We start from the raw sequence: 23175 nt of genomic DNA on the forward strand, positions 1-23175 counted from the left end.
TAATAATATACAAATATCAATAAAAATATATTATTTAACCTACCAAATATTTTTTTAAGAGATTCATCAATTTTTTCATAATTATCATCATAAATTTTAGGATTTTCCTTATTATTTATTTCGTTTTTATATCTTTCTGAGATTGGTAAACAATCTAATTGACTATAAGTTGGAGTCAATAGCATTAACATTTCTTTGGCAGTTAATTTGCTGACAATTATAATAAATAATGTAAATAAAATCATATATTTTACAATATAAATTACAGATGATGTTGATAAAAATAAAATATATTAGATAAATAAAACCTAATTTGTCTATGATGCAATTAAAAAATCTAATCTTACCTTTTATTTTTAGGAATTGTTTCTTTGAATTTCTTCACAAAAAAATTTAAAGGATCTGGAATGCTTGTATCGCTTGATAAACATTGTTCCTTCTTCATTTTAAACGTTCTTTATTCTAAAATGATAAAAAATAAACAGAAAAGAAAAAATTTAATTAATTATCAAATTTAATTATCATTGACAATTATTTATATATATATATATATTGAATTTGCAGTAAAACAATGTTGAATCGTCAAATTTTCGTTCAATTTAATATCAACCACATTTAGCAAATATATATGGTGAATGATAAATTATAACATTGATAATGATGATTATAATATATTAATCTTCTCAAAAATTATTTATCAAGAATATGAAAAATTCTTATGAAAAAAATGTAGTTATTTTGCAATGAAATAATATAAAATTAAAAAAAATTTTGTATTTTTTCACTTTTATCTTTTCCTTAATTGGATATCTCATAACATTTTATAAAATATAAAAAATATATTTTATAAAAACATTTTATAAAAATATAATATAAGATATAAAATTTTTAATCTAATTTATAATATTTGTACTTTTTTTTTTAATAATTTTAATTAAATTCCAATATTCTCAAATGATATAATTCTATCTTTACATATTAATCTTCTCTATGGCTGCAATAAATTTCAAAACTGTAATTCTTAATATTGCTATTAGTTATTTGTAACGTGATCTTGTGATAACGGTACAAAACTGTCAATCCTGGCTGATGAATATTTATATGACTTGATATCTTTCAGAAATTTCAAAGCATACTTTGATTATTACCAGGAAAGTATAGTCGAAGATAAGAAAAATCTAACTAAATGTAACAGAAATTTCCAAGATAATGAATTTTTATGTGTCATGCTCGCAAAACAAATATACATACATAAAGGCATGGCATACATAAAGATCACATGGGCATGGCATAAATACATCAAGTATCTTATCGAGATGCAAATCTTCCGATCTCAACTAATGTCTTCCTGCTATAAGATTCATGAATTATATGAGTTATATGAGTCAGTTTGGATAACTTCACCCAACCTAATAGGATAGATCTCGTTTCATCCTAAGAACAAAATGTCTATTGAAAATCCTAAGGAAGATACAGATAAAAAGATCATAACTTGGCCACAACAGTTAACTGCATTTATACGTAAGTATTAAAACAAAAATAATAATAAAGTTATCAATTTAACAATAATGACAATAAATATAATAGAATGATATATAAAAACAAACAAAAATTAAAACAAATAAAAATTAATATAAATTTTGATTAATTGCATGTATTATAATAATTATAAAAATAAAATATTTTAATAATTTTATTAGTTTTTATAAATTTAATAATTCTATTAAACGATTATATATTATTTTATTGTCAAATCAAATAAATCACGTTTTTTGAAAATTCACAAAAGCAATGTTTGCTTAACATTAAACTTGATCAAGACGTTCTAATACAATCTCTGGTATACATCAAAATGCGCCGTATTCCATACACAAGATGCCTGTAGAGCTATGTCTATGAATGAGCTAATGAAATTACTCTCGCATCCGTTGACACAACTGTTTCATGGCCGTTTGTGACAGTCTGCTTAGCTATTATCGGAAGTGGTCTCGCGAATGGTTGGGCATCGCCATACTTGGCTCAACTGACATCAACGGAAGCGAACATGCCTTTGAGACTGACAGATACCGAAGCATCCTGGGTAGCATCCCTTTTAAATCTTGGTCGCTTCGTCGGGGCTTTGCTCAGTGCACTGTGTCAAGGTAAGGCCATTTCTTCATTGTCAGAAAGAAGATTCATTTGATCTATTAATTTTGCCCTCTTCAGTCGCAAATCATGAAGACACTTAAACTTGAAGGATGTCTGTAATGTATTAGATTAAATTAGTAAATGAAATCTGTGTAATTTAAATTGTTCAATATATCAGAAATGTTCAATAATTTTTATAAACACATGTACATATATATATATTCATAGTTGATCTGATCGATACTCTCTTGCAGCACACGATCAAGTAACCAAGCAAGGCAAACAATGGTGATCAACATTGTTAATCGAGAATTGAATAAGAACAAGGCAGCCACGACTCAGCACTTGTAGAAAAACATGATACGAAATTGTGGTATGTAGAAAAGCAAATGCAAACAAATAATTGTAATATCGATAGGAAATTATTGAAATATACCTATATACCTATATTCGAAATATATTAAAACATTCCTGATTTTTGAAACAAAAATCCCGAGATAAAATGTATAAGAAATAAATTAAAAATTTCAGTGATCCACTAATTGTGGTGACTGAGTTGTGGTGATCTTGTTCTCAGGTAAATGTAATTTTAATTTGTCATAACATAATTTTCAGAATATATGGGACGAAAAATAGTGCTTTTATTTAGTGCAATACCAATGACAATCAGTTGGATATTCAGTATATGTGCTACATCGGTCATATGGCTTTACACCTCTAGATTCTGTTCAGGAATCGCATCAGGAATGATATGGTCTTCAATATCTCTATATCTAAGTGAAATTGCCAATCCCAAAATTCGTGGATCATTGGTAAATTCATATATCATATAAAATAATGAGCATTCACTTGAGATTAAAATGAATAAAAAATATTTTCTTTTCTTTCTATTTTTGTCAAAAATTATTAGATAATCTTATTTCCTAAATTTTAATTAAATTACTTAAACTTCTTAAACGTGATATCAAAATCAATACTCTACAAAAATGAGAAACATTCACATTATAAAAATATGAATATATCATATATTGATATAATTTGATATATACAATAATATAATAAAATAATAATAATATTATTGTATAAATAATATTATAATTACTATAAATAATATTGTACATAAAAAATTACTATTATATTAAATATAGTATTTTCGATGATAAATCATGTTTAAGGAGTCAAAAATTGTTTCATAAACTGATATTTTAAGATATACTTCTTTTTACTCATATGAATATTTCTATCTGATAAAATCATATCTGTGGTCACGTCTTCAGATATCCATGAACGTGAATGCGTCTTCCATTGGTATGTTCTTGGGCAATGCAATGGGTCCTTATCTGTCCATGGAGATGTTCGGGTACGTGAGCCTCGTTCCGAATATCCTCTTCATGATCCTCTTCAGTTTGATACCTGAATCGCCATACCATTACCTCTTGCACGGGGATATCGACAAGGCCGAGGCATCCTTGAAGTGGTTTAGGCGAGAAGCTGACGTCAAAGCCGAGATGCAAGATCTTCAAGAATTCGTCGACGGAGCTGAAACTAATATTTTCCTAAAGTTGAAGGAGTTCCTCACACCAAGTATCCATGATTCTCTTTTTACTTAAATGTTTTCATAAAAGTTAACAACAAAAGAATTCACCGTTTACAAAGAACCAGTTTAATTTGTTCCAGAAATTCCATGTTTTTCATTACTAACACTTCACTTCGATATATTTATTAAATATTTGAAATTGTTTCTTTGAAATTAATATCGTTAATTTATCCTGGTCATATCTATTAAAAATGATATTTCTGATAGTTTAATTTTCTCTTATAATTTTCTGTGAACTAATTTCGAATAACTTTAAAAAAATTTTATATTTCTATTCTATTCTCGTATTGAAAATTTAAAATATCGAAAAAACTAATAACTAATGATAAATTATATGATCAATCTCAAATTTTTTTCTATTTTATTTCAGGTAATTTAAAGAAACCTTTCATCATAATTGGCCTCTACTTATTCTCCTATGTAAGTGGATACAGTGCCGTGAACTCTTACACAGAAATAATTCTGACAAAAAGTAAAATTAGCATCACACCTAGTTTAATAGTGACAATTCTTGCATTGTCTACGATTTTTTCAGGTTTGCTAGCTACATTATTAATTGACAAATTAGGTAGACGATATTTATTAATAATATCCTGTACAGGAACATCAGTATCCTTAGCACTTTTAGGATTACATTTTCATCTTCTTTCATTAGAATATGATTCTAAAAATTTGACATGGTTACCAATCATTTCTTTATTAATGTTTAATCTATTCATTTATTCTGGGCTAATGCCAATTCCAAACACACTTTTAGGTGAAATGTTCAATGCAAAATTGAAAAACATAGCTTCTTTATTCATAAGTTGTATAAACGCTTTATTATCTTTCGCAAGTACAAAAACTTACCAGCCTTTTTTAAATTTGGTTGATGATAAATTTGTGTATTGGACATATAGTATTTGCCTATCACTTTCAATACCATATATTTATTTTTTCATCCCAGAAACAAAAGGCCAAAGTCTTTTACAAATTCAACAACAGTCAATAAAAAAATAATAATATATTAAAAATTGTTAATTTTATAATTCTTTTATCTAATACTAATATTACCTATAAATATAAATAAATCAAAAATAAAAAAAAATAAAAAATTATATCTTGTACATAATTTGTACATATAAAATATACATTATATTATATTTATAAAAATAAATATAAATTAGTATTTTGTAAATTAAATTATAAAAAATTCATTTCTTTTTTTTATTATTTTTCATTTTATTCTTACATAATATATCTTTAAAAAATATGAAAAAATTTTTTTAAGATTAAATCTAAAAATTAATCTAAATTTATTATTAATATTATTTTACCTTTCATGTGCGATCTAATGAAGTTATATTTTTCTTAAAAGATATCACAAAAAATTATAAATAACTCTATTATTACTATTCTTCTCTTAAAGAATCTATAGAATATTACAATTCGATACGCACTAAACACAGTTGAAGTTCCAACTATATTACAACTACAATGTTCGTTCCCTTTACAACGTTAGCTATTCATTACACTGTAAATAAAAAATCATATGAAATAGAGAAGGATATACAAAATGATAATAATAATATTGAACATGTTTTGAATGAAGGGGAAATAAAATTCTATGTTTTGGTATCTATAATTTTATCTAGTTTAAATTATAAAGAATTTCCTGTGAAGAAGTTTTGAAACACGGATATAAGGAAATATTTTACTTGCAAACATCAAATTTTGCATAAAGGGGAAATATGAAAAAACCGTTTAATAAATCGATCGATTATTATATACTACCAAATAAGATTTTCTGTAGTATAGCTGGAATGTGGCCTATCGATGAGAAAAGTTCAATATTCAATAAAATATTTGCATATGTTCGTTTGATATTTGGATTAATAATAGTTAGTAGTTTTTTCATACCTGAAATTATAATAATAATAATGAATTGGAAAAATATAAAAATCGTAGCAGGTAAGTACTTAATAGAGTTAATAACTAAATAGACTTAAATTTCACATTTCTTCGAATTATCTCTTAATAATAAAAATTAAATTTCTTCTCAAATTAGGGATAGGATGTGTTTTAACAACAATTACTCAAGTATTATTTAAAATGATATATCTAATAGTGAGAAGAGAAAAAACATATTCGCTTTACTACAAAATACGAAATCTGTGGAATTCTTCTGATTCTAAAGAAAGACCTTACGAAGAATTCGCTTATTGGGCACGAATTTTTTCGATAATTTTTTATTCATCTTGCATGTGCAATGTATTCACATTCTCTATTGCTGCGGCTATTGATTATTTTAAATTCGAATATAATGCCAATAACACTGAAAATAACCGACATTTACCTTTTATTGTTTGGTACAGATTATCCTTTTCCATTAAAATATTTGTTTTCTTTGTTTATCGAATAAAAAGACTTATTACACTAAAATATTTAATTTATTATAATTATAAAATGTTATATAAATGTTATTTTATATGAATATTAAAACATTTTAAGTCGGGTTTAATTTATAATACCTTAATATTGTCATTAGGTATGGAACAGACATTTCCGCATCTCCAAGCTTCGAAATTGCATTTTTTTATCAAATTATATCATCTTCAATTTGTGCCGCTGTCATCTCTGGCTTGGATACTTCGCTTATGACTATTATATTACATATATCTGGACAATTTAAATTAATCAATATTTGGATCAATAATATTGGAATTGAAATAAATTGCAATCCTAATTACATGCGAAAATTAAAAATAGATCTAATCAAATGTATTCGTCATCATCAACAAATAATACAGTAAATATTTTTTCCAATTTCAATTTTGTTTTTTATTTTTTTTTTATTATATATATATATATATATAAAAAAAATATATATTTATATATTTATATATATTATTAAATACATCATTATTAAATACTATTAAATTATAACAATTTCTTTTAATTTTTATCTTTAATAATGATATTAATTTTATACAGTGTGGTGAATAATATAAATAATTTATTTACTCCCATTATTTTCATTCAACTTTTTACGAGCGGAATTGAAATTTGTTTAAGTGGATACGCAGTACTCGATAATGATTCAGCAAATGCTGATCTACTGAAATTTATATCTTATTTCATTTCTATGGGAATACAACTTCTATTATGGTGTTGGCCTGGTGAAATCCTTATTCAAGAAAGCCAAGAAATAGGACACGTAATCTATCTCAATATACCATGGTACAATCTTCCCCCGATTTATCAAAAATATCTTTATTTTATGATTGTTAGATCGCAACAATATTGTCGAATCACAGCATTAACTTTCCAAACATTATCTATATGTACATTGACAAATGTAAGTAATATTTTATTAATTTTTTTAAAGAAAAAAGAAAACATAAAAAATCTAAAAAAATCAAAATAAAAAAATTTCATAGTAAACTATTGAATTTCGAAAATATTATTTTTACTTTATTATTAATTTTAGTAAAATTAAAATAAATATATAAAAATTATTTCAGGTATTCAACACTAGTGCTTCATATTTTACTTTATTACGACAAATACAACAGTAAACTTCAAAAAAAAATGATAAACGCTATCTACGATTTTGTTCATTAAAAACAAATGCTAGAAAAGATAATCAAATGTACACCTCTAACCGTGTAACATCTTTATATAATAGTTCAGATACTATTTTGTAATTGATTAAAGAAGTAAATTTTAATTTCTTATCATACCTGACGTTATTTTTCAATCGAATGTTGTCCATAATATCCAATCTAAAAACGTTCGTCAATCGTGGAACACTAAGCAATCGTATGTATTAATTAATTTGCTATAAATAAGCTATATTCGCATATATTATTTTTTATTTTTCATTTTGCATTAAATTTTAAAGTAATGTTTTTTTTCTTACATATTTCAATATAAGAATTAATATAGATAAAAAAATAGATAAAAATTATCTATGATCATCCATGGTTATTTGAACCATTTTTAAAGTGGTAACATTGATGTTTATATTTTGCGGGAAAACTTCATTGCATTTGAATCTTTATAAATCGCTCTAACCTAACAATTTAGCAATTTAGCAATATTAAAAATTATATTATAATTTATTTTATTTTCCATAGAAATCATTAATCGGCAAACGTTTGACAATTGTATAACGTTTCATTCCGCGATTTGTATCTTACTAATGAAGAGAATACGATCAACATCAAAGATACATTCTGCCGAAAAAAAAAATGATGAATTTAATAAAGATGAATTGGAAAATAACTTAAAGGTTTGTTATTTTCTAATTTTTAAAATTATTATTTCTGATAATTAAATATTAGTTTTTTTAACATTTAGTTTTTAATATCTCTTTTATATTTTTTTATTAAGAATAATATGAAATTTGAATAATAAAAATTTTTTCTTTTTTTAAAAATGTTTTTTTAAATTATTAAATTTGAATTATGTATAATTTTTTGTATTTTTTAATATAATTATTTAATTATTTATTTAAATTATTCTTAAATAAAATAAAATATTTTTGTTAGGATACTGAACATCATTCTTTGGTCAAAAATAAAAATTTACAAAATCATAAAATAACTAATGTAGCAGGAATATTAAATTCTTCATCAAAAGATGTTCAAAATCATGAGCAGAATGAAAAAAATAAGCTTAATTTAAAAAGTTTAAGAGATAGTAAGTTTCTTTAGAATAATATCTACATTTTATATTCGATATATACTTTATATAATTTATATATATAGGAAAAAAGAAAGTTAATGAAGAATATGAATTAAATATACCTCTTCCAAAAAATAAAGCAAGAGCAGTAGTGGATCTTAAAATGATGAAAGAAGAATTAAAACAATTAGAAGATCCTCCATTGACTGTATGGGAAAAAGAAATATGTTCAAATAGACTACCATATTCATTTTTTGATTGTCCCTGTGAAGAATTAGCTCAAAGTTTATTAGGTAATTTAATAATTATTTAATTTTTATATAATATTATAATCTAATATTAATATATGCTTATACATTCAGGAAAAATATTAGTTCGTTGTTTAGAAAATGGAACTATTTTAAAAGGTAGAATTGTTGAAACAGAAGGATATTTAGGAGTAATTGATAAAGCATCTCATACATATCAAAATAAAGTTACTCCTCGTAATATACCAATGTATATGCCACCAGGTACCATATATGTATATATGACATATGGAATGTATCATTGTTTCAACATATCTAGCCAAGGTGAGTGAAAAATAAAAATTAATTTTAAAAAATAAAAACAAAATCAATATAATATTATATTAAATGATAAAAAAAACTGGTTGGTATTAAAAAATATTTAGAGTCAGGAGCACATGTATTAATTAAAGCAGTTGAACCTATGCTTGGCCTTGATTATATGGAATTACTAAGAAATATGCAATCAGAAAAAAATAAAAAAGAAAAGAAAATTGTAAAAAATGTCAGAAGCTTTAAAAGATATGAACTTTGTAACAGTCCAACTAAAATTTGTACAGCTTTTGTTATTGATGAAGATAGCTTCAATCAAAAAAAGATTTATGAATGTAGTGATTTATGGATAGAATGTGATCCTCATATAAAGTCAACTACTATTGTAGCAGCAAATTCTGATGATTCAAATAATGAACAAAAAATGTGGAGATATTATGTATTAGGAAGTTCTAGTGTTAGTCATAGAGATATTAAATGTGAAGAACATGCTTATAATATATAATAATTAAAAAATATAATTAAATATAATTATTTTAATGATTTTCATTTTAATATTTAATTCTTTTCCATAAGAAAAATCTGGTAAGATTTTAGGTGAAGGGTGTGCTGTTTTAATAAGAGCTGTTGAACCCTTAGAAGGTATTGAATACATGACTAATCAACGAACTTCAAAGGGATTATCAAATACATCTAAAAAACTTTCAAAAGTTTTAAAAACATATGAATTATGTAATGGCCCATCAAAGTTATGTATAGCCTTTCAACTTCATAAAAATCATAGTAAATATTCCTTATGCTCTTGGAAAAGTTTGTGGATTGAAAGTGATACAATAGAAGAAATCAACATTGTCAAATGTCGTAGAATAGGTATAGATAATTATGGAGAAGAATGGACAAATAAACCTCTACGATATTATATTTATGGGAATAAAGCTGTGAGTAAGAGAAATAAAGAAGCAGAATTATATTTGGGATTAAATTAAAAAATTATTATTATCTATTATTTTGATCATATTTAAATTAATATTTTTTAATGTGATTTAGTGTTTTAAAAATTTATATTTTGAATGTACACACTTAATAATATACTCAAAATTAATTTTAAGTTACAAATAATTATAATGCATGTATGAAATAAATAATCTTTAAGTATGAATAAAGTATAATATATACTGAATAAATACATTTATACAATGTAGAAAGTTTTAAAGTATTTTAAAATACTTCACATTTTTCATATCCATTCCTTCATTACTCTTTCATAATCTTCTTCTTCAATAAATGGTTTATCTATAGATCTGAATATGAATATGAAATATGAATTTTACATTAATGTCTGAAATATTAAATATGAATTAATAAAATAACTTACTCTATCATAAGTTCTCCGCAATATAAACATTCAGAGGCTACTAATTCATCAATGTCAGTTTTTATTTGATCTTTTGTAGATAAAGATACAGATCCAACTGATCTAGTATCTTCAGGTCTGTTTGAAAGAGCAGTAAGTTGTCGTTGAAGATCAGCTAACTTTGTTCTCTGATCCATTGACAACATAGGTGTTAATGCAGCTACAAGACAATCACTATGAAATCTATGTCCACATGGAAATACATAAAAAGGTCGCAATAGTAATTGAACATTACATGTATTGCATGTGTCTTTTGTATTTACGAACGTACATCTAAAAAAATTTTAATAATATTACATCATTAAATAATTTATTATTATTTCCATTTATTTACCTCGTTCGGAATTCTTGTATATCTTTTCTAATAAGTTCTGCTGCTTTTGTTGCTTCTTGCATTTCTTCCTTTAAATCTTGAATATGCTGATTGTATTCCTATCAAATATAATATTAAGATAAATATATATATATAATGAATATTTAATGTATTCATTATATTTAATAATTAAGATTTTTTAGCTAAATCTTTTCAATCATTTATATATCACATTCAATAAATAAAAAGATTCTAGAGTTTCTTAAAAATTGATTTTGCTTTTCTTAGTTTATATTGATTATTATATTGAATTATTAAAGGAAATTATCAAAACTACAATTGTATTATCATACATATTATTTGTAAAATTATTTACCTGTAATGAATTGCAAATAGCATCTTTAAAATGATCTATAGTAACAAAATCTGAAAAAAAAGGTAGTATATCTTCTATTTTGACTATATCGCAATGTTGTAAAAATTCCATTGCTTGTTGAATATCATCTTTTTCTCGAACCACATGCTCAGCTAAAATTAAAACGATTAGAAATTTGGATTAAAATATAAAATTTAAAATTATATTTATATTCTTAATTACCAATTTTTAACCATAATTTTTTCCTTAATTCATGATCTGAAGGCATAGCTGCTATTTGTTTAGCAAGATCAACATTAATTGTTAAAGCTAAATCAACTGCTGTTGTCCATAATCCAAGTAAAGCAGATAACTGTACACAAGCTTCTGTTAAACCAACTTCTTGACATAATCGTAATGCATAATGCACATCATAATGTACCATATTTATATCTTGTCCTAATTTAAATTTTCATTAGAAATATTATACTTTTAATGAAAATATATCACTTAAAAAATCACCTTGAGAACTAATATACCGCATTACTTCATCTCGTTTATAACGGGCATATAAAGACAATAAAAAATTATGAATTGCTTGTTCTTGACAGCTTTGTTTATAAACACAGAATTCTAAGTATCTGATTACTTCTTTTGCCTATAATATTAAATACTAGTTAATTGTTATAAAATCTAAAATATAGATAAAACTAAAAAAAAAAAAATATATCTTACATGTTTTTCATCACTATTACAAGATACTAAAGCTGGGAGAAGCTTAGATGGTTTTAATAAAGAACCTTGTGATATTAAGGCAGTCATTGTAGGACGTGGTAATTCTTGTAAAAGAATACCAGCAAATTGATAAAATAGTTCTTTATTATTTTGACTCTTTAAAAGTTCAAGAGCTTCTAAATAATTATTTTTATATAAATGTTGACGTATTACTTCTTCATAATTACAGTGCATTATTGTTAAACGAATAAGATTATCTTTATCACCATGACTTGTCATTAAATCATATATAGTACTACGATTTCGTTTTATACATTCCTAAAATTAAAATAATTTTTTTTATTTCAAATTTTTTTTAATAGAAAAATATTTAGAAGATATAGACTATTAATTAATACCTCAACTTTTGGTATTGCAAGAAAACTATCAAATTGTTTTTGTAATTCTAAATATTGTGAATCATGTAAATAAGATGTATTGTTACTTCGTAATACACCCATTTGATTCATGAATAATTCAATTACCCATACAACAATCATGGTTATTTGCGTTTTATCTTGTGTTTTTAATCCCTCGAGTTTCTGGATGTAAAAAATTCAATTATTTTAAACATTTTTAAAAATTTAAATTGTTTAAAGTAATAAATATAACACCTTTTTAAGAAATGTTTTTAAAGCTTCTATTTGCCATTCTTGTAAAAATTTTAAAGATATTTCTTCAAATGATGAATGAGTATCTGCATAAATAAGAGCACTTTTTTCATATCTATAACATAAAATATAAAATAATTTTATAATGTTTCAAATAAATGACACTTCTTTATATGTTTAACTTACTCCTTATTTTTAAAAAGCATTTCTGCTTGTTTTACAAGCACTTGATCTATATGTGCTGGATTATCTTTACAATATTGTTTTGCAAGTTCAAATTCGCCTTTATCAACATAAACCTATTTAAATGAGATATATATATATTTATTATTTCATATTATTAATTATTAACTTGCATTATATGAATGAATATTATATACACTTTATTTTACCTGCCAAACATTTCTGTCTTCTTTATTAACTTTATATTTAAATACTGCCTTTTCACTATAAGCCCATATGGAACGTGTTACATAATCTTTAGTAATATTTAAAAGTTTTCCTACTGCCTATAAAAATTAAATATTTTTTTTTATGATATTCATATTATTAATTTATAACAATTACATCAACAATGTTAGTTTTTATATTTTTTTCTTATAATTTTGGCATTTTGCATTACATACATCATTATAAATATCTTCAAATATTAAGTCTTGATTCAAAAGTGACATGCCTTTTACACGATCAGTATAAAGTAATAATGCATGAAATTCTGTAAAAACAAAAGATAATGGTGCAGAAGTTGTTTTTGATATATTGCTTCCCATTAGACTTGCTTCAGGAAAAATTAACATTTGCTGATTTGTTAATACACTTTTTGGATCTATTTTTGGGTCAATCTAAATAAATAATATAAATTTAAAAATAAAATTTATAAAAAAATAAATATGTATTCGAGATAAATAACAATAAAATTACCTGAGCATATAATATACCAGTTTCAGTTAACCAACCAAAAGATTTTGGTAAACTACCAAGTGTAGGATAATAAAATTGAATTTTAGAATAAGACAAATGATTTATTACTTCATTAAAGCTCTCTGTAAAAAAATTATTTTGATTATATATTATATAAATTATAAATATTATAAATATAATTTAATGAATTATATATATATATATATATATATATATATATATATATATATATATATATATATATATACTAATAATAATTTACCTTGCACATTTAAATATTTATTGAAAATTTGTTGCAATAAAGGTTTTTCTTCTGGATTCTGTACTGCCCCAATATATTGATAAATTCTCATAAGAGTAGTAACAATAATCACATATTTGTCAGTACTTGGTATTTTATGAAATTCTAAACCAGTAATTGGTGGTTTACTATCTTTTCCTATATCAAATACCTAAAATAAATAAGAATTAAATATTAATTGTAGACAAATATATACAATATATTATATAAAATATGATTATGATATGAAAACAGCAAAATTTATAATAAGCATAAATTAAAATAATTAAAGATTATAAATTTAAATAAATATTTATTTCATTATTATCAAATTATTTTTAAGAATTCATAAATATCTGTGTTTCTAGCATACAGATATATCGCACATGCAAAAAGTATAATTTCTAACTCACCAATCCTTCTACCTCTTTGACACCATAAAGAGGTAAATAGTTAGGAAGCTTTGGACATAATGAATAATGATATAAAGGAAACACTTCTATTATTACGGAATGATAATGCTTACTGACAATGATATTAAAAATTTATTTCTATATTTTATTTATACCTGACGCCAATATTGTTCCAAGCTTGTATTAAATATTTTATCACCATCTAAACCAATTTCTGTTTCAAAAATGAGACCTTTTGAAGTTCCTAAAAGGATTGGACCTGTAGTAGTATCTGAAGAATTTGAAAAATTCCATCCAACAGCAGTGATTTCATGTCCTTTGAATTTACTTGCCTAAATGAATAAATCTTGGAAACTATATTTCTTTTAAAAATGAATATTTATATAAATTGACATATAAATATATTTGATATATTATATTTTTTATACATTTATATTATATTTACCTGTTTTAATTTTGTTGATTTTCTATGTAAATAAAATAATTCAGGAGGAGGATTATCTTGAGATTTTGAAACTAAAGCTATTAATAAATGATTACCAAAAGGATCAAGAAACATTCCTGACATATCCATATTTATGGCATATTTAGATATATCAATTTCTGAAAAAAAATATCTTTATATGAATTTATGTTTTATATTATGAAATTTTATTAAAAATACTAAGAGAAATAAACCTTCAGGAGAATCTGGTTGTTTCATGTCAATGCGTAAAAGAATATTATTAGCCATGGCAATAACAATAATATTATTGTTAACAACAAAATGTAAAATTTTGTCAGATGGTAAAAAATTAACTTTTTGCTTAATAAATATTGGCCCATCATCTTGAAATTTCATTTGAATAAATCCAGCTGTACTCTAAAAGTTAAATAGGACTTTAAATGATTTTTTAATATAAAAGTTGAAGCATTATAAATATTAAGAAAGAAAAATTAATACAATTAAATAAAATTTATACTACATATAAACTTACAATATCTGGACGAATTGGTGGCATATGTACTTGTTTTGATCTTTGAGATGCTTGTTCATACTGATCAAACATTGATGTCATTTTATTAATTTATTTAATATTTTTTATTTAATTATAATTTAAGATAAATATATTATAATTAAAATTGATAATTCAAAAAATAATACTCTATAATATTATACTTAAACATAATTAAAATAATTATATTACTGTTTAATATAATATAAAATTTCCGTATTGAATTTTTAGTGCACTTTTATGACAGTGATCATAATAATAAGTCTTATTAAATTTTAAATTTAAACTTTTTTATAATTTATTATACACATAATTATAAATCATTTTTAAATTAAATATGGTTTATAACAAATCAAATCACTATATTTAAATTTACAAACATTAAATTCACGTTTTCCAATACGAAACAGTATCTGACAACAACTTGTGAAATTTAGTTGCATTGGTAGCAGTGATAAAGTGCAAACATTACGAAATTATACATTTATAGAAACATTAGATAAAAATGTTTATGAAAATTAAATAATTTAATATTATACATTATTTAATATTCATAGTTATTATTATATAGCTTTATACATAAATAATTAATGAGAAAATTTATGTAAATATTGCACTTTATTGCATTAACTTCTGGATAGCATATACTGCTTTTATCTATCTATTACATATGTTTTATCTCAACTATCTACTTTAAAAACGTGTGTAGAAAACAAGTGTTTGTATTAAAAGCATTAAATAGCATTAAACGATAAATATAAAATATTTATTATTTAAATGTCTAATATTAATGCAATGGAAAATGAAAGCGATCCAGTGGTTAAAGAGGTACGTAAATATATTCCTATATTGTTTAGTTTTAGGTTAATTTTAGGTTATGTATTTAAATTATATTTTATTTATAATTATAATTTTTTATTATTATAATAAATAACAATTTATATATTTTTATTGTTTTTAAATAAATTTTCTACACAATCATATTTTATTATATAAACCAAAAAAATAAAAATATAAGGAATACATATGTATTTAAAGATATGCAGAAAAAAATTTATTTCAGATTCCAGTATTTCTATCAAAAACACTTGCAGATAAGTTATTTATTTTTCAATATCCCGTCCGGCCCACAAAGGAAGGTTATGACAATGCAACATTTTTAAAAACTTCAATAAAGCCAGAAAATCAGGAAGTTCTCATAGAAGTAGCAATAGATACACATAGTGTCAATTATGACCAGAGTAAAGGTGAGCAAATTGCAATAAATGCAGATGGAGATTCAAAGTTACTTGAACAAGAAGATGATGAAAGAGCATTTGATAGGTATTTGAAAAATTATAATTACATAAATAAATTATTTAATTATTTTATTATATATATTATATATATTATAAATTTCATATTATAGTAATGTTATGGACAAAACAGTATTACAATCCTCTCGAGCATTGCCAAATTGTTCTAATTATGGAGTTGGTATATTTCAAGATGGAGAATTACATATAACACCATTAAGAGGAATTATTCAAATGCGGCCTCAATTTAGTTATCTAGATAAAACTGATAAACGTGTAAGAGAAGATGCCAAAAATATGGGTGAAGGTAATATCTTAATAATTTTTTATTGATTTAGTTTTAATTTATATATGATATCTTTTGTTAATAATAATCTATAATATATATAATTATTTATTAATAATAATCTATAATATAGAATATGATGAAGAAGAAGAAGGTCCAAAGCAAGTTAGTGTAACTTTTGCTAGACAGAAACCTGAATTTATGAAAAAGATGCAAGAACAATCTTTTCAACATCATACTAAAAAAAGTTTAGAAGAAAGATGGATTCATACAAATTATATTCCAGTAAATAGCACCCAATCAGAGGTTAATATTTTTATTTATTTTTATAAATTTATTATTAAAATATTTATTATATTAATTGCTAACATATATTTTCAGCTTACACGTTTAGAAATGTTTTGTTCTGCTACTGAAGAAACTGTAAATACATTAAATGTATCAACTGAGCAATATTTAGAATTATTAGCACCACGTATAAAGGAAGAACATTATTTAAAATCAGATGTTTCCAATTATATTACATCTCTTAATTATATTAGAACTTTACCTCTTCTTGATCAAATTAGAATACTTATGAAAGATGGTTAGTTTTTTAAAATCTTGTCTCTGTTTGAAATTTAATATATAAAATTTAAATATTTAAAATTTATTTTAAGTTTATATTAAAATTTGATATATTTAATATTTAAATTATTATTTAATAATTTTAATAATAAATTTCTTTTATAGCTAAAGTAATATCCTTTACACAATTAAGATCAATATTATCACCAGATCAAGAAACAACAGCTATTTTAAAATATTTACAACAAGTAGCAGTTTTAGTACAAGGAAATTGGGTTGTAAATAGTGAACTTATATATCCAAAGGATACTGTATCATCACAGAATGGCATTCCGGCAGAATTTATGTGTAGAGCTAGGGATTATGTTGTAAGTATTATGTATAAGTATTAAATGATTTATAAAAAAAAATTATTATATTTTTAAAACAATTATTATTGTTTTATATAATTTCAGTTATTATCTTTCACGGAACATGAATTCCTAGATCGGAAAACAATTTCATCTGTTATTAAATTACCTCCTGACGAAATTAAAGAAATATTCACAAATTTAGCAGTACATGAACCTAAAAAGGGATGGCATTTAATTATTCCACCTACTAAAGAATTTATTGAAAGGTATCAATAATTTTATATTATTGTGAATGAGAATGAAAGATATTAAATTTATTCCATTTATTAAATTTTTTTAATAGATATCCTGAAATTACACAAAGACAAGAAATGTTTTGGGAGGCAAAACGAAAACATATTCGCGAAGCTATGGAAGTTCAGAATCAAATTCCACAACGTCAAAGGCGGAAATCAAATAGAGAATCTATTGGATCTGAAAATGAAGAAAGAAATGTAGGACGCGGAAGAAAAACGTTAAGAGATTCTTCAATATCCGATAATGATAGTGCAACGGAACCAGTGAAACATAAAAAAACTATTCGATCTCGCAAAATATCTGAGACAACGTGACCAAAGTTGCGTCATTAAAATGTATGATATTACTATACATATATTGTTGATGTATTTAAAATTATGAAAAATCGTCTGGATCATGTTATTACAAAATACTTGTTTCGATACAAAATTGTATGATATACTTATATTCTTAAATTATTTAGAAAATATATTCTAGTCTTCATTAACTAACATAGTAAACGACAATACAGATTCCAAAAAATATTTATAGAAAAATTTTATACTTTGTTACCTTACTTATTTATTTAATTAGTAAGTGTATCTTTGGTTTCTGTATGTCGTATATAATGTAAATTTCAGTTCTATTTAAACAATATTGTTTATTGAAAAATGTACAAAAATTAATATGATAAATATTTCCTCAATTATGTATGATGAACATAAAAAATTTATTAAGAAATGTTACACTGTCGACAGTGAATGAATACCGGATTATTATAACAAAATTGTAAAAAACATTCATTTATTATTTCCAATAGTTCCGGCACATCGTTGATCGATGAGCACTGAAAACATTGACTGAGAAATGACTGATGTTTTTTACTTTAGTAAAAATATTTTTACCAATAAAAAGAGTATAATGTGAAATCATGATTAATATTGCATAGAAATATATATAAAATATCAAAATCTGACAAAATCTATTTAATATATACTCTATTTATTATTATGATACTTTTATGATATGCAATACTACACATTTGTAGATAAAAAACATTTCCATGAATTCCTTATATCCTCTATTTATTCTAATTTGTTGTTTTAATAATATTACATAAAATTTTAATTTTAATTTTATTCAAATTTGAATATAAATATATATTCACATATAAATATAAATAAATATAAAATATTTTTAAAAAGTAGATATAATAAGTATTAAAGAAAATTGCTTATATTTTGTTTATTATTATATTTTAAAAATTACTTCTCTCTTTCTCTTAATATATATATAGAATGTATTTATGTAAAGATCTAATAAAATTCAATACAGTTATGTAAATATTTTATTAATCATAGACAATAAATATATTATATATATAATTTTTTTAAAAAAATTAAAAAAAATTTTAATTCATTTACAAATTCAATTTTAATACATTAATAAATTTCATTTTTTCCTCAGATCTTTTCAAAATACTAATTAAAATACATTATTGATTTATAGAATTAATTTATAGAACAATAAAAAAAAATAAAAAGAAAAAGAAGCAGAGATTGTTTTCCTTATAATTTTGTTTATTCAATTACAAAATTCATGGTAAATTAAGAAAGAAATTCTATTATATTTCTTAAAAAATAAATTTCGAAACTAATAAAACAATGCACTATTAATTTCATTTTTTTATATTTGTAGAATTATCACAAAATATTAACATAAATTAATCTTGTGAATGAGAAGAATGTTATCTATACGTCTATAAGATGGCGATCATTCACCTAATCATTATTATGTAAAATAGAATATGAAAAGACAAAATTAAACAAAATAAAACAAGTTTCATTAATATTAAACAATAATGTACTTCCGCTTTATTATTATTATTAATTACAATTTTCATCTTGTTTTCCTCATTTTCTTCTTTAATGGTCCATTTGCTTACTATAGGGGCGAAACGGAGGGCGAACATACTTTCTCCTATAGATCTGACAACTGGTGAAAGTATTTCTTACACTTTTATACGTTTAAAACACCCAAATATCCTTTAATCTAATCAATATCACTTTCCTATAAATAATAAGAGAAATTTTTCTTGAAATAGTAATTTATAATGTGATACAAATCGTATCGTCATTAGAATAAAATCGTTTGACAAGCAATTATATTTATTCGTTAAAACCATATTAATAAATAAAAAAATATGTAATTATAAATTATTTTTCAATTATTATTAAGCATTCATAATGGTGTTTATATATTTTCGACATTTTGCATTATAAAGAAATGAATATACATATAGTTACTTTAGTTTTTAAAATTAAATTTTAACCATATGAAAATTAAAGATTCAAGATTAAATATTTAATGATGAATTATATGAAAAGGAACGATTCATTGAGAACAATGAAAAGTTAATACATTATAACAACTATAACGATACCTATATGATTAAGTACACGTTAATCATCTATATAAGAATACATTTTATTCTTTAACTTCACGATCTAAATTCAGTTGCAGTAGAAACCGGTTCGATATCTGAAAAAAGTCAATTCTCTTCGACGAGGTCAATTTTCTAAGGAACGAACGCACTGAGGTTTGAAGTATATAGGAGGAAACAAACAGTGTTCGGTATATTATATATTGAAAGTTTGATCGTTCGGACAAAGTAATGCCAAATGCGTAGGTGGAACTTGTTTTACTCGAGGAACAAATTCAAAAATACGCGATTAATTGTTTGATGAATTGAATGATTGATTGCATAATGCTAGAATTATATAATTAATTATAACCAAAAAAAGATATCTTCATTATTGACATTTATTTATCACAGCTTGTAAAAACGAATGTCAACAAAAATATCTTTCTTTACTAGTTTTTGTTTCTTACAAAAATATATAATAAATACACGAAGATATTTTCGACAAAATTAATATAATTTTTATTTTCTATTAAGATAGAAACATATAGATACTATACAATTAATTGTATATTAAAAGCTACGTGCTTCGTTGATAAGAAAAGGAAAAGTTACTGTACAAAGAACAAGAAGAGCCAAAGAAAGTGAATGACAGCCAAATCCTGGAACGATCTTGTCGATGGCTTCAATCGAAAGTAATCACTCCCTCGATTTCCGTCAAGTGAAAACAATGACCTTCGATGGACGTCTCTGAAAGAAAGAAAGTCCACGTGATCCATTTCCATACAATTTCAATAAATTACACGCTAAACAGTGCATTGAATTCCATGAAGAGAAGCGACAATTTACGCTCCCAAAGAATCAAGAAAATGAAGAAAAGAGATTGAAAGTTTCTTAACGGATGTGAATTTTTCTCTTCCGGTCAACATTTTCGATCGGTTAATTAATATTAATTGATGATAATTAGTTAATAATGTTAAAATGATTCATTATGATCAATTGTATTATACAGTATTAATATTTTGTAATATTATTATATAATATTACGTTGAATCAATATTTTGGTATAATAATAAATTAAATTTTTTTTATTAAAATAAAAATAAACAAATATAAAAAGAATACAAGATTTTTTAAAAATACGATTAAGATACAATAACATTCTGCGTGAAAGGCTATTAAATTAAATATAGATCCACCTACTTTCAACATTTTAGTAGCACAGTATACAACTTACGATTAATGAACTTAAATGAAAAGCAATTAAAACTTATGTTTACGGTATGCGCAAGCAAATTTAAGAATGCACAGAAAATAGATTAAGTTATACGCGAAAAAGTAATGTTAATTCATTAATACGTCAATCTTTAGCTTAAAATTTTTTAAAAATTATCATAACTATAAAGAAAAGAAAAAGAAGAAAATAATTATCATAAATATACATATATATACATATATAACTTTATTATAAATAACATAATATTATATACATTAATTATCATAAAATTATCATAATTATAAAGAAATGAAAAAATAAAATGGAAAGTATATATAAATAAAAATGGATAAAATAAGACTTATGCATTATATGTTGAAAATAAAAGTTCATTGTTGTATATCGGAATTAAAGTCACGTTTATTGAATACAAATAAAGCCAACATTGTAAAATTTGACGTCGAAATACAACGACCTACTATTGAAAAGAAATTTTCATGTAGTGCTTGGTTGAAAGTCAATTCATTCGATTTCATTGGGATCCCATTGGTATTGAAAGTACTTTACGGAAACGATCCGGTGTGAAGTCTTATGTATATGGAGATAAAAAATATCAAAAGACTTTAGCTATCGGTGATGTAAGAATTGCATTCAGCCGTGCAATCAATTTGTTGCTTTTTCTTCCGATGCTTCGTTAAAATCTCATTAGTTATGAAAAAATATTTGTTAATGTACAAATATGTATATTGCCAATAATTATATGTTATTTTCTATCTTTCCATTTCTATTGATAAGTTGTCGCCATTTATGTAAAAAAAAAAGAAAAATTGTAAGGAATTTCATTTAAAAGTTTCCAACTTTTCTTTTTCACTTTGTAGAATTGTAAATACTTATTATGTTTCATCTGCATATTGTAAACATGTTCATATTAGGATGTTTGGTTTATTATATGACATGAAAATTCTGTGTTTAACATAATTAAGATTACCTCTGATTTTTTACGATTTACATGTCACATATTCTATAATTTGAAGCTATCTCATGAATTATGTTTCGAAAAACTTTTTAATCATAAAATAGAAATTAAAATATCATTTGAGATTTTTGTACATTCTATCCATTTTTTAAAATGAATGAAAATTAAATTTTAAAATGAACAAAAAAAAATAGATGAAAGTTGGATGAAAGTAATTTTTTTACAAATAAAATTAAAACAGTTTATTAATGATTAAATGAAAATAGAAAGTCAGAAAGAAAAGATTTTAACAAGCAAAAAAATAATAAATAATAAATTAAAAATAACTACTCTTCCATGAAATTCTCAAAAATCCAAATTTTTCTTTATTAAGTACAATTCTGAAATATCGTCCTTTATTTCAATTCTTTCTTTCAAATTTAAAAACTCTTTAGAAAGTTTTTATCAGAATTATTTCAATTATATATCAATTCATTTAAATTTAAAATAAATTGCATGTTATTATTCCATATTATTCCATATTATTTAATTATATCATTTCACAATCTATCAATCTAATAATTATCATAATCTACAATAATGTTCTCATATTATTACGTATAATATTTATACGTCTAATTATTTCTCGTTCAATATCATCTTTGGAACCAAAAATTTTCAAGAATACCTTTATTTTACAATATACATCGGTCAGTGTCTCCCACTACCCCAAAGTAAACCCAGATATTACTTGGTGGAGGTAACTTTCAGCGAGAC

General features: G+C 23.4%; 5 protein-coding genes and 1 long non-coding RNA gene across 9 annotated transcripts; 4 read left to right on the plus strand and 2 right to left on the minus strand.

The window, feature by feature from the left end:
• The first annotated feature begins 1333 nt into the window (after positions 1-1333).
• LOC108004447 (facilitated trehalose transporter Tret1-like) lies at positions 1334-4737 on the plus strand. Of its 2 annotated transcripts, none has more exons than XM_017067365.3 (5): positions 1334-1521; positions 1962-2141; positions 2743-2939; positions 3405-3711; positions 4095-4737. In XM_017067365.3, exons 1-5 carry the CDS (start codon positions 1446-1448, stop codon positions 4721-4723), a joined length of 1389 nt encoding a protein of 462 aa, XP_016922854.1. In that variant the 5' UTR covers positions 1334-1445; the 3' UTR covers positions 4724-4737. The 2 variants fall into 2 exon arrangements, with proteins under 2 accessions (XP_016922854.1, XP_016922855.1); XM_017067366.3 differs by lacking the exon at positions 1334-1521 and adding an exon at positions 2382-2500 and having other exon boundaries at positions 1999-2141.
• LOC133667328 (uncharacterized) lies at positions 1677-3479 on the minus strand. The gene is made up of 2 exons (XR_009832716.1): positions 3344-3479; positions 1677-2241 (listed from the first exon to the last, which is right to left on the minus strand). It is a non-coding gene; the product is annotated as an uncharacterized LOC133667328 (long non-coding RNA).
• Positions 4738-4870: 133 nt separating the features above from the next.
• On the plus strand, positions 4871-7368 carry LOC114576785 (putative odorant receptor 92a). Its single transcript, XM_028664040.2, has 5 exons — positions 4871-5674; positions 5772-6072; positions 6252-6512; positions 6698-7061; positions 7228-7368. Exons 1-5 carry the CDS (start codon positions 5455-5457, stop codon positions 7279-7281), a joined length of 1200 nt encoding a protein of 399 aa, XP_028519841.2. The 5' UTR covers positions 4871-5454; the 3' UTR covers positions 7282-7368.
• Positions 7369-7389: 21 nt separating this feature from the next.
• On the plus strand, positions 7390-10157 carry LOC108004448 (putative 3-methyladenine DNA glycosylase). 2 transcript variants are annotated; one of them, XM_017067369.3, is made up of 6 exons: positions 7390-7525; positions 7843-7997; positions 8257-8407; positions 8476-8685; positions 8755-8964; positions 9066-10157. In XM_017067369.3, the coding sequence occupies exons 1-6, from the start codon at positions 7468-7470 to the stop codon at positions 9455-9457; spliced, it is 1176 nt and encodes a 391-aa protein (XP_016922858.1). In that variant the 5' UTR covers positions 7390-7467; the 3' UTR covers positions 9458-10157. The 2 variants fall into 2 exon arrangements, with proteins under 2 accessions (XP_016922858.1, XP_028519840.1); XM_028664039.2 differs by having other exon boundaries at positions 9550-10157.
• LOC108004443 (vacuolar protein sorting-associated protein 18 homolog) lies at positions 10100-15288 on the minus strand. Of its 2 annotated transcripts, XM_062085200.1 has the most exons (19): positions 15011-15288; positions 14712-14895; positions 14479-14636; positions 14189-14365; positions 14034-14081; positions 13603-13792; positions 13341-13462; positions 13046-13261; positions 12812-12928; positions 12606-12718; positions 12423-12534; positions 12168-12350; positions 11770-12087; positions 11557-11692; positions 11278-11493; positions 11056-11207; positions 10701-10798; positions 10328-10639; positions 10100-10253 (listed from the first exon to the last, which is right to left on the minus strand). In XM_062085200.1, exons 1-19 carry the CDS (start codon positions 15089-15091, stop codon positions 10190-10192), a joined length of 2997 nt encoding a protein of 998 aa, XP_061941184.1. In that variant the 5' UTR covers positions 15092-15288; the 3' UTR covers positions 10100-10189. The 2 variants fall into 2 exon arrangements, with proteins under 2 accessions (XP_061941184.1, XP_061941185.1); XM_062085201.1 differs by lacking the exon at positions 14034-14081.
• A 426-nt stretch (positions 15289-15714) lies between these two features.
• On the plus strand, positions 15715-18786 carry LOC108004446 (DNA-directed RNA polymerase III subunit RPC5). The gene is made up of 8 exons (XM_017067364.3): positions 15715-15856; positions 16092-16351; positions 16437-16630; positions 16743-16915; positions 16991-17195; positions 17342-17544; positions 17632-17795; positions 17873-18786. The coding sequence occupies exons 1-8, from the start codon at positions 15806-15808 to the stop codon at positions 18138-18140; spliced, it is 1518 nt and encodes a 505-aa protein (XP_016922853.1). The 5' UTR covers positions 15715-15805; the 3' UTR covers positions 18141-18786.
• The last annotated feature ends 4389 nt before the right edge of the window (positions 18787-23175 follow it).

Source organism: Apis cerana, linkage group LG14 (assembly GCF_029169275.1).
Source record: "Apis cerana isolate GH-2021 linkage group LG14, AcerK_1.0, whole genome shotgun sequence".
Classification (NCBI taxonomy): domain Eukaryota; kingdom Metazoa; phylum Arthropoda; class Insecta; order Hymenoptera; family Apidae; genus Apis; species Apis cerana.